General features: G+C 36.6%; 1 protein-coding gene across 2 annotated transcripts in view; it reads left to right on the top strand.

Moving 5' to 3' along the window:
* The window catches only part of STXBP6 (syntaxin binding protein 6), a 235,936-nt gene that overhangs the window by 64,475 nt on the left and 158,591 nt on the right, over positions 1–12,870 (top strand). The window contains exon 2 of one of the 2 annotated variants that reach the window (XM_069463857.1): positions 8,294–8,482. The exons of the other annotated variant lie outside the window; for it this stretch is intronic. Within the exon in view, the coding sequence (XP_069319958.1) occupies positions 8,329–8,482 (154 nt within the window). The 5' untranslated portion in view covers positions 8,294–8,328. The remainder of the gene's footprint in view (positions 1–8,293; positions 8,483–12,870) is intronic. 2 annotated transcript variants of the gene reach the window in all.

The raw sequence follows: 12,870 nt of genomic DNA, 5'->3' as shown, positions 1-12,870 counted from the left end.
ATCAACAAAAATCTGATATAAAGGACTTATCTTATACTTGCTGGAGAGTTTATCCATTTATTTGTTTCTTTATTTTTATTGGTAGCTACATTTTTGGTTTTTTATTCTATAACTTCTGTTATCAGTCAAACCGCCCTCTAACAGGAAAATATCTGAACCACTACCTAAGCCTTCTACTTTCTTTCATGTATGGCTTTAGTGCTTTTTCCCTCTTCTGTCTTTTCTTCACTGTAAGTAAAAGACATACTCATTCAGCAAGCACACAATTAAAATGTTTATTTCCATGTTAAGTTAATCCCTGTGTGGCTTTTGTCTGTATTTGAACGTGGTAGGGATAGATTTAGCTACCGCCAGTGCCATCTGCTATCAGTGATGTTCTCAAGTCAATACATTGTTTTCTTCGTTTGCCAACCAGCTATTAGGTGCCACTATGACATGAATGCTCAGTAAAAATTGATAGATGCAAACAGTTTGAGCTCTTTTTGGTTTGTTTTCTCTTACTACTCTTTGTTCTCTTTTTTGTTTGTTTTCATACAGTTCAATTCACTTTTTAAGGCCAGTCTGACATTTTGGATTGATAATCTTATCATAATCTGTAATGTACCAACGAGAGCATTCCAGCTTGACCTCCTCTTTGGTACTTTATTTCTACCCATTACTGTAGAATGGGTGATGTAGAACCAACTTAAATGGTTCTTGAAATTTAAACTTGTAAATGTGGAGGTCTTGTTATAGAATCCCTTGAATGCGTGATGCTTATGAAATCTTCATCTTGCCTTAATGAGTCCTCCAAATGGCATATCCTTTGTAGCTCTTGGTGGTGTTCTTTTTCAGTTTTGTCATAGCATTTGTTAAAGTTTAGATGTAGTGATTGACAACAAGATTAAAAAGTACACACACAGTGTAAATAAACTTGTATAAACACAGGTCTTGTCTGAGTGTAGAACAGGATTTGTTCTTTGGATACAAAACCTACAAGAAGAATATGCTTACTGAACATATAAACAAGGAAAGAGGAGATGAAAATAGTCTAGGCTAGGTTTATAATTGAAGCAGACATGAGTCACAGGCTCAGAGAATCAGTCCTGTGAACATAATGTCTCCTACGTGGAGAGTTAGTATATACAGAGAAAAGAAAGCCAACCAGGTCTCCTAGTATTTGGTAGTCTGATGGTAGAAAGATTTCTTATTTCCTTCCTTAAAGAGTTAAACATTATGACCAGGGATGTTGTGTATGGTTGTGCTGTTTTTGCACTGCTCCAGAGGTGGTTGTCTGAGAGAGCAGGCGCAAGCTGATCTGTAGTCGGTATTCTGTTCACCAGGCTACGGGCCCTGCAGCCCACGGAGCTGCTGCTGGTCACAGGAAGGGTGCCGGCTTCATCTCACAAGAATGCCTTCCAGGCCTATAGTTATTCACAGCATTTGCTTTCCTTTCTCATAACTCTTTGAGGGTGGTAATTTACTAATTTACTTTGGTGTTCTTAACACTATGTCTGGACTGGAGCTGCAAAGAAGAGTAGGGTAGCCTGATAACTGGATCACAATGAAATGTATTTTGATGTGTCTTCCGGTTTGGAGGGAAAGAGTATGCCTCAAAACCATAATGTTTAAGGAGTACTCTATTAAGGTTATCGTGTAGTAAGTTACTGTCCTGCAGAATCTCTGACCTCTGATTTCAAAATCCAGAGGGAATCATATTAACATTTTGGAAAACTTTTTTCTAGACATCTCTTTATGCATATGAATATATACATATACTTGCACATTTATGAGCACATTTTCTGTTTTGTAACCTTCCTTTTTTCATTCGGTATTATTTCTTGGTCACTTTTCCAAGTCAATATTTATAAGTCTATGCCATGGTTTTAAAAGGACATGTAATATTCTGGTGGTGGATGGTCTATACAGTATTTAGGCAATGAAGATTGATAGCTATTTAGGTTGTTTATAATATTTTGCCCTTAAAAATGAATCTGAGGTAAACATGCATCTATGGTACGCATATACATGTGAATGCTCACACCATTTTATCTTATACTAGCCTAGCTGGTTCATAGGGCTCCAACTCAAGTGTTAATCTCTGTGAGAGAGGAACTATAACTCATAATCCTTAGACCACTGGGGTGGGTTAAAAATGGCAGTTTATTATTCATAAAAGCGCATATCTAAGGATGCTAATTTACAGTCTTGAAGCAAACTTGGAAGATTCATTTAGTGGTTATCTTGATTGTACATGTGGATTGAATGTGGAAGTGCTTTGTAAATCATGAAGCTCTTTGCAAACTTTAGGGATTCATTGCTAGGGCTTTACGGAGTATCTGCCATGTATGAAGTCTTTTCATTTATTTTATAAATAATTTATTAAATACAAGGGGAAAACTCAAAGACAGTGGTTCTGAATCTTGCTGTACAGCCAAATAAACTAAAGAGTTCCTCCGGAAAACAAGTCCTAGGTCCTGCCCGTTAGGTCCCCTGGATCTCTGTGAGCAGGACCTGGGCACACCAGGTGACGTAGATATGCAGTCTTTGTTTGAAATTCTTCTTTTGAGATATTTCTTGCCTGTCTCCAGCTATTTTTCTAGCAGAATAGAAAATATTTTTAGTTTTTGTTCATATCCCTATAATTTTTGTTTTTCCTGTTTAGAAATTTCTGGCTTCTTCAAGTATGTTGTTAGAGGATTTTCTGTATGCTTATTGATTTAGTCCCGATTCTGTAAAGCTTGTGAAGCCCTCAGTATGGGTTCTTGGTCTGCTATTTCCATCTGGTTTCTCACCACTGCAAGCCTATGTCATAGCCCTTGTTGTTTGTACCAATAAAGCATGATTGAACTTGGAGTGATTGCACTTTTAAACTTTGAATGTTATCATCAGATTAAAGTTATCTATCAATTCTGCTGGCATATCTGACTCTTTAGATTCAACTTGGAAGAACTATTAGTTAAGAGTAGTAGTTGAACTACATGGAAAGATTGGCTGGTGGACTAAAATTTTTGTCTAATTTATTGTTTATCCACGTGCTTATATGACATAGACTAACGTTTTCACCTTGAACTATCTTATCAAATAGTAATGTTGTCTAAGTAAAAATTTTGTGTATTAATAATCAGTGACCCTTCCTTAAGTAAACATTCATAAAGGGGCTAAATTGGCCTCAAATTATCTCATTGGTCCTAATATATGACATCAAAAAAATAAAATTGATTTTCTTTGCACAACAAATGCATATTTTCTGATTACCTATAAAGTTTTCGAGCTTTGGAGCAAAATTAACATTTTTAGATTATTTTTAGATTTCATGATTGTGTAAAAACATCTGACTTGTAGCATTTAGTATTTTATATTCTGTGAAGTTTAAGCAAGGTAATTTAACATTTCTCTACTTTGGTTTCAACATTTACAACATTGACCTTTTCCTTGTTAAGGTAATTGTGTTTCTTTGTCAAGACCTGAGGCGTAGAGAAGAAACAATTAAATACAGTTAAGCTTTATTCATATTCATCCTTTAGAATATTATACTGGACAGCATAGAGGGTTGATTGTGAATTGGGAGCAATACTGGAACCCTTTTACAGGGGGCATCAAAATCATTCAGGCCAGGGATGATGAAAACCCAAATTAAGGTGGAGGAAGTGAGAAGGAAGAAAAACTGACAAGAGTCCAGAAATATTAAATCAAATCCATAGGACTGGGAGCTTGAGGGGTTTGCGGGAGAAGGAGGAGTCTAGGTTAATTCTCAGTGGAAATGCTCAGTCTGCAGCTAGATACATGGGTTTAAAGCCAGAAGGTAATCTGCACTAGATGCATGATTAGTGTCATCAGATTATAGGTGGGAGTCGAAGTTGCATCTGTAGAATTTCAAAAACAAAGTGGCAATGCAGAGAAACCCAATTTTAGAAAATAGTCTTATTTCTAAGTTATTTGGGTTTACCATACTGGAGTTCCTGTGCACTGGAGAGGACCAGCTGATTCTCCTCAAAAGTCTTCCAGGATGGTATCACCTTTGAAGGCTCTGAAACTTGACATCAGCATGTTGAGTGCATCAGCCTCCGTGTTGAGTCACGTTAACTAGCTTCGGAGGCTGATACCTAAAATTCCTGGTTCCTCATTTACAATGGGAAGTATAACTGTCAGACAGTCCACAATCCTTGTGTTGGCACAGCCACAGGGCCAAAACATGATCAGAAGATTGCATGTTAAGCATGTGATCAGAATAGAGAAGTTAATGAAGTTAGACAATTCAAATATCTAATAGTTTTAAGCTAAATAGATGACACTGTTGTCTCATCAGAGGAAGTTCTTTCTTCTCAGATGAGAAATATTTAAGGCCTGTAGACTATACCCCCCCCGGAACCATCTATATGATAATGAATGCCTTGACAATGGCAATTTTTGACAATTTTTAATTTGCTGGAAATTTTTAATTTCCCTATCCCTACTCCTGGTCCTCTGACCACAGAGGTTAAATATCATTTCCACTACTAGAGACCAAAAATGTTGATGCTGGAGGACAAAAACATCTTACACTTGTACTCCTTTACTTATGTGCTTCATCTGCCTGATCCTTGAGGTCATTTGAGTTTGCAACTCCTACCCTACAGGACAGTCTTATTTCCTGGTGGTATGGGTGCTGGAGGGCCATCTCCCCACAGTGGCCATGTACTAAAAAAATTGAGTATGTATGGATGAGGTGGCCAAAAGTGAAAAGAAGATACATGAAAAGGCCTTGAGGAATATCAAAACTAACCATGATTAGTTTTTGCAATTAATACTTAAGGCTTCCCAACTGCTTTGACTTGCAAATCATATTGTAGGTTGGTTTCTTGGATGGAAAACTTCATAATTATATCCTATAGAAGCTGTGGACCAGGAAAAGAAAAAGCTTCCATGGGGTGATGCAGGTTGAAGTAAGTGTGTTCACTGGTGCACCATTGCTGTTGTGTTCATTTTACTGTCTTGCAGTGGGGTCTCCGACAGTGAGGTGTAAGACCTGATAAAGCTGCTGGGTTGAATCAGAAGGAAAAACCCCATTACTCCTGTATTCTTTCCCAAAATGATTCATTCTTCCCATTCCCATCACCACCTTTCTCGTTGGGACTTTAGTTCTTTAAGCTAACAGTTTTTAAATTAGGTGGCAGGATGACTGCATGGCTGCATGAGAACAAGTTAGAGTTGTTTAAAATACAGATCCCAGGATTCCGATTTGGTGGGTATCAAGGAGGGGCCCAGGAGTCTGCGCTTTTGAAAAGCTTTCTATGCCACATTCAGATGCACAAGCAGATTTGGGATACTCTTATAAGTTACTGCCACGAAGTTATTGCTATAATGGTAGTCCTTTTACTTTCTGATTCTTTCCCTTCTAACCCACTGTACATTACCATTCCCAGAGGGACATTAAAAACGTACATATATGTGTGCTCCACACAGGCCTGTTAATATCATTGCCCTGAACAAAAACTTTCAATCATTTCACGTAGAGTGAGTCTTATAATTGCCTACTACTAAGTTTCCTGAGGATGACGCCTATTAATTCCTCATCTTTATTACACTCAGTACAGAGCCTTCCATATGAGAGACCATTTATCCATATGTAGGGGCTCTCATACCCAGGAGTGACAAAAGTGAGGCTGTGGTAAATTAAGTTGGGTTTCACTTTTGCACATACCTTCTGGTAAGGATGGCGACATTTACTCAGTTCCTACAAGTTCAGAGGGCCTTTTATTTTTCATATCATAGTAGCAAAGTTAATCAAAGTTTTCCACTTTTAAACAAATTTTTAAATTCAGGCACTAGAATAAGTGATCTGCATGTATTTTTTAATTTAATTCTTCAGCTCCAGAAAGTAGGTGAAGATATCTCCATTTAGTTAGTAAACCAATGATCTGCAATTTTGAGATTTACTCATAAATCACATAGGTATAGATGTTGGAGCTATAATTTGAACTCAAGTTTGTTTGATTCTAAAATTTGTGTTCAGTGAAATTACCGGTTTTATCTTTCCTCTTTTTTTTTTTTTATTTTTTTGGTCTTAGTCACTGAATATCAGTATAAAAAACAAAATGGAAATGTCATTTCCATTTCTCAGCAGTTTTCCAAAAGAACAGAATTTCCTAAGAGTTTGGTAAAACATGCCTGTTTCTTTTTTTTTTCTGACAGATTTTATACAATAAAATGATAGCTTTCTATTTCTTTTAACTACAGTTTTAGAAAAATGTGAATCTGAGATGAAAAAGCAAAAGCCGTGCCAGTTGGGAAGGTGCTGGTCAGAGAACGCCTGATGAGTTTGGGACTGTGGCTTGCTTTCTGCGTTGCTCGTAGAATGGTTTGAAGTCACTGAGCTACCACTGGCTTTCTTTTTTACGTGTCCCCAAATGGTGAGAGGGGAGAGGCCTTGGAGCTAGAAAAGAACTAGTCTGTGTTTCTCTCTTTTGGAAAAATGTCCCTGGTAAATTACAACACCCTGCTTAGTTGAAAGTCATGGGGTAAATCGTGATGGGGGAAATGTTTGCTAACTTAAAGGAAATCATAGTATATCAGTTAGTGGTCAGCACATTGAAAAACAGGTCCCCCTACACTGTTCTCATTTTGTTCTTGGCCAGCATGAAGAACCTGGTGGAGTAATGATAAAATGTTGTGATCAGAACACAAATAGATCTGGGTATAGATCTATAATAGAGAGATCTACATAGATATGTATTCCTGGTGTATGTATAGATAGGCATTCTTGATGCCACTAGGAAAACCTGCTCTATTACAGAATTAAAACTAGGAGAAATTTCTTTATCCACAGGGATGCTCTTTATATATATGTGTATATATATATATGTATATATATTATCTCTTTCCTCCCAGTAGGCTACAGATGTGGACAGGTTACAGGTGGACAGCTGTATTGGGTGCATTTGTGAATCTTGCGTTGGAAAAGATATTCCCACGGTCTTTCATCATAAATCATCTGGATTTAACTGAAACCTTTGATGTAGTCAGCAGTCAACTCCTGGAGAATTATTATCTTAATTATTTCTTCTACATCTAATACTGACCATAGGGGTGGCACATAGTAGGTGTTTATTTACCAGTTGGCTCCATTTTACAGCAAGTTGATCAACTCTTTGAGCTGCTATTGCTATATATAGCTGTGATATTGATCCACATGCAGTATCTCTGGGTACTCTGCACAACCTTCACGATCAAGCCATAGGCCCTGTCTGCACCTTTAATTCTGATTTTTTAATTGCTTGGACAAAAATTGGTTAGTGATTAAGGCAGAGACTATTTATGACTAGGATGGTGGAATAGAGTTTATTCAAGTTGCTGTTGAGCTTTTTGGATGACAGAGTTAATATTCAAGTTGACCTTGAACATAATGGACATGAATAAGCAGAGTTAAGACCATTAGGGAAGTACATCTTTTAGAAGACTAAATATAACAGGGGGCCCATGTATGTGTAAGTTTTGGAGGGACTCACTGTGAGTCAGAAACATGCTGCTTTATTTCTTAATTATTGGGCACCCACTGCCAGTTAGCCACAGGAGCATAACACGCGGGAACTGCTGGGTAACATTTCTAACATACTTAGCATTAGTCAGATACTTTTTTAGAATTCTGTGTTCACTTTGGCTGAAGAAAAATGGGGATTATTTGTCAAGGGTCCAAAGCATGGCAACTAGATGCAGAGGAGCAGTGGAAGTTGGGCCCACTGAAAGAGGTTAATAAATAAGAATTCGTTACGTAGCCTAATCAAAGGCAGCAGAAGGGTATTAATTTAATGATCTTCTGTTGCATGTATAGTTATGACGTAGAAGATGATATAATTTCCACTATGGATAGAATTAGGAAAATGGATTTGCATTAGAGTTAAAGGAGATTTTGAAGGAGTATGAAGAACTTCTTGACTTTAAGGATTGTTGGGGGGGCACTGGAAAGACTTCTCAAGTGGAAGTGTGAAATCCTGTTCCTTACAGGACAGGAATAGGGTGGATACTGCTTGTCAGTTCAAGTTAGGTGCCTTTGGGGTGGAAATGAACAAACTTTCTAGATCCCATTTCATGCTGCTCATCTCACATTGTGTTTGACGTTTTCAGGGATCAAATACATATTCCTTTTTGTTTTTATTTTTTCATAGTTATTACAAATATGAAGGCCTTGTTTTTAATGTTTCTATAATGCATTTCAAGTAAGGGGTTAAACTGCAAATTGAAAATTACTTCATCTGCAGATCAGCTTGCTGCTCATTCTTATGTGAGCCCTTACAATGTTGTCAATTCCAACTTTCCTTTTCTTTTTCTTCTTTAGAAAATTCACTGCGTGCCCTCCTCACTTGTTCTACAATGAGTGCCAAATCTGCCATCAGCAAGGAAATTTTTGCGCCTCTTGATGAAAGGATGCTGGGAGCTGTGCAAGTCAAGAGGAGGACAAAGAAAAAGATTCCTTTCTTGGCAACTGGGGGTCAAGGCGAATACTTAACTTATATCTGCCTGTCAGGTAATGAAAACTAGATATTAATATTATTAAAACAACTCCTATTTTAAAACAGTTAATTCTGAGTATCCAGGAGTGTGATATGCACAGGTTTTGTAATGTCTGCTCTCTCATCCTCTTCCCTGTTTCTCAGTTGTCTTCCTCTGATCCTTCTTTACTTGTGGCACTTCTATTTTTGAGGTTGCCATGTATTGGAAAGGTGGTGAAGTTCAATTTTAATGTATTTTTCTGTTCATTAAGAGTTTCTGTAAAGGGTTTGGCAGACACGTTTGTTTGTCCATACTTCACCGGGATACCGACAGAGTGAGCTGTCTGTCCTCTGGGATTTTTGTTCTAGAACAATTCCTGGATTTGGGTAATTGTCATTTCTAGCCCTCTGAGTTTCATTGGCTTTCTTTTTCTAGACAGTTGCCAATAATCAGTAATGGCTTGTCTCCAGATAAATATTGGCACCTATGGAATGTGAGAAAATCAGTTTAGTTCACAAGTCATTGCTTTGCCTGACAGCCATTGCCTTGTCAGGAAGAGGCATCTGTTTATTAAGCTTAGAATTTTGTTGGATTTTTTTTTTTTCTCTTTCTGTTTGTGATTGTAGGAGATCTGTGGGATTTACTGTGGATTTACACTAAGATTTTTGAGATAAAATTTGGATAAATTTTCCATGGAGTTATGGGCGATGCTAATCTGAGCATGTTGGACATTTGTAATATTTCTGATAATATTTCTTATAACAGGGTAATGGAAGATTTAAGCTTACCTTAATGCATCTTTTATTATTTCCTTCAATTGTGGTTTGGGAATAAAATTTTATTTTTTTTGGACCCATTTTTACCTTTAAAAAAAATTAAGCCTCTGATTACTTAAGTTTATCAGAATTTACTTTGGGCTAAAAATAACTTTTTACCAGAAAGAATATGTATATTTAAAAGACTATATATTAGATTAAAATGAAGTAAGAACATAGACCTTTGGTAAGAATAACTTTTCAGTGGTTAGAAGAAAGCTTTTATTTAAATGAACATGAGAGAATTAACCTGGAAACATTGGTCTCTCTTTCTTTTTCCCAAATAAAGATTAAGTTAATAAAATTTGGTTACTGCTAGAAGATATTTGTATTTCTTTAGTGTGCTATACAGTGTCTGGCTTATGGTGGGAGCTCAGTTAATATCTAACGACTAAGTGAAAGAAGTGGCCTTTCCTAATACCTTCCTAATATTTTGTTAATGAAACTCAGGTCTTAAAAATATTTCCATATTCTTAAATTTAGATTCTAGGGTTCTGCTTACACAAATAATGAATATTTTAATAAATTTTGTTTTGTGTTTGGGCTGAGCTGCATATCATCTGAGCATGGACACATGGTGATTCTAATTTTTTAAACTCTATTCTTTCAGTGTTTCACTGAGATTTCTTGTAGATGAGTAGTTGAAAGAAAGGTTAAGTGAGAAGCCTGGTACATACCTATAATTGAAAGAGAATAATTTGGTTTACATTTTAGGCGTATGCTATTGTCTGCCTATTTCTGATCATGAAGTCTGCAGGAGTGATACGGGGATGCTAACAACCTCATCTCAGTGAAATAGCAGAACTATTTCCCTGGTCATAGAAGATAATGACCTGGGACTTATTGGATAACTGCATTTCCTTTACAAATTACCAAGACCTTCAGGTTTAATGTCCAAAACTATGAGAATTGCTTTTTTGTTGTATTCTAATAATGGAGGAAAAATCTTTTGTTCTGAAAGTCTTCATTCTTTTCATGGTTTTGAATTTTGAGAGGATAGATTGATAAAGTACATCTGACATTTAAGCAGACGGTATCGTGGAAATTGGAGCAGGAGAAGGCCAGGCAACTTTGACACCCAAGTTTTTGCAGTTGGATATTTCTCATAATTGAGAAAGAAGCAGATGCCTTTATTTTCTAACTTATCTGAAGCTTAGAGGCATATCAGTTACATCATTGATAATGTTTTAGTTAACAATTAATTAGTCAAATATTTATTAAGTACCTTTTATGTGCTGAGCATTCTGGGTTCTGGGAGTACAGCTATGAGAAACACTCATGCAGCTTACCTAATTTCATGGGAAAGAAGCAATAGACATTAACAAGTTACTCACTAAAACAAACATAATTATAAACTAATAAGGTTAAAAAAGAAAAATACAGTGATGTGAAAGCATGTATGAGGAGAATCTGACCTGGTTGGGAGAATCGGGAGCTTCAAGAAAAGTAGGGCTTCGCTGGTTTTGAAAAGAGGATTGTGTGGGTGAGAAGGCATTCCAGGCAGAGGGAATGGCAGCTTCATTAAAAGACTAAACAGGAATTTGAGTTTCTCCTTTTCTCCTATTCAGTCTAGGGATGACCTCCTTGTAGCTCAACTCGCATAGGAGGCTGTGAAGTGAAAGCAGAGACCTGTAATGACAGGCTTCTTCCTGCTATTAGTGTGAACTGCCTGCACTTTCTGGGAGGCCAGGCCCTTTAAGCATTGTGGTTGGGTTGATGAAAACCAGCTATTCATTTTGAGCAGGCAAACTTTGTCCAAATTAGGACAATGTCTGCAAATAATTTTGAACTACTATTCAAATAGCATGAAGCATTGAATTAAGAAAAAAGGGGGAAAGGGGGAGAAGTATCATGAGTTTAAAAGCTTTCCAAAGTATGCATCTAGGCATGGGTGTTTTATGTATGTCCAGTATCTTTTACTAATGTTTCGTTGTGTGAATTTTTTACAGTGTCTACTACATTGGAGGTTCATGTTTCTAAGACTTACTATTTTCAGAGTGGGTTATATATACATTGGAGGTATCAAAAAAAGGTGCTGGAGTTGGGGGGAAATAAGATGATCTTTCTTGGGTTATTTTGCTGTAATTCTGTAAGGAGAAAAATAATCTTTCTAGTTCATCCATGGCATCTTGGGATAAGATTTGAACGTTCTCGTTGGACTCCCTGATTGACTTCCTGAATGATATGCAAGTGCTTATGTACCAAGATGCCTCTGCAATTAGCATTCCTGAAGCATTGGTTTCTACTTTTTCTTTTCAGCAATGACTAAAATTAAAATACTGACAATACCAAGTGTTAACAAGGATGTGGAGTAATTTAAGCTGTCATACTTTGCTGACGGGAATGTAGAAGTGATATAACTACTTTGGTTAACAATGTGGCACTTTTATAAAGTCAAACACACTCCATTCCTAGGCTTATACTCAGGAGAAATAAAAACATATGTCCACATAAAGACTTGTACACAAATGTTCATAACAGTCTTATTCATAATAACCAAAAATCAGAAGTAACTCAAATACCCATCTACAGGTTGAATGGACAAATTATTTTATATTTTTGCCATGAACTACAACCTGGCAATAAAAAGAAATGAATTACCAATATATACAGCAACATGGTGAATCTCAAAAGCATTATGTTGTATGAAAAAAAAAGACTGTATACTGTGTGATTCTATTTATGTGAAATTCTAGAACAGACAAAACTAAGCTATAGTGACAGAATTGACTGTGAAAGAGCTGAGGGATTTTTTTTCAGGGATGCAAGTGTCATCTTTGTAGCGGTGATTACCCAGGTGTATACATTTTTCTGTATACACCTCATAAACTTCACACTTAAAATGGGTACATTTGATTATATGTAAATATATCTCAATAAAATTGATTGAAAAAAAGTTTTACAGAGTCACTAGCAGATGATCATAAGAATTTATTAACCTTGTTATTTTAGTCTGCCCCCTAAAGTGGGTGGAAACTGGCCCTCTCCTTTATAGGTATGAGAAGTTATTACAGATGGCTTTTTTGAACCCTCAGGTAGAAGCAGCCGTGTATCATGTAAACCTGTACTTATATCTGTATGGTCTGTCTATGTAGAAGATCTTTATTTTGTGTCATCTTTTAATTCTCACTCTCTCTTATGGAGAGGTTGCTCAAAGATTGGAGCTGATGTGTTCTTCTGAATTCATTATAGCATCTGGCACATTGCTGGGTCTAGACACAATAGATGTTTAGTGGAAGATGCTATTTCAATTTTTGGCTTGATACATACCTGATTATAGTGTAGACTTTATTTATAACTGAGAACTGTTCACACATTCAAAGTGTAAAACAAGCCCTGCCCACAATAATTTCTACAGTCACTTGTGCCCTTCGTGGTAATTTGGGTCTCTAAAACTAAACTAGAAACATGCGAAGTTAAAATCAGTTTATTATTAGAGGCCAGTTACCTACTGAGCATTCTGTAATTTCATGTTTAAAATCTATTTTCCTGCTCCTGTTTTAATTCTGTATGTGTAATATATGATGCTAGCCTTCATATCCATAAATGGATAAAAATCTCTCCTTGGTTGCTACTTTTCCCCACAGAAGGAACACGTGGGAACTTT

This window comes from Eulemur rufifrons, chromosome 2, assembly GCF_041146395.1.
Source record: "Eulemur rufifrons isolate Redbay chromosome 2, OSU_ERuf_1, whole genome shotgun sequence".
NCBI lineage: Eukaryota > Metazoa > Chordata > Mammalia > Primates > Lemuridae > Eulemur > Eulemur rufifrons.
The sequence above is the reverse complement of the archived record's forward strand: the minus strand, read 5'-3'. Positions and strand labels throughout refer to the sequence as shown.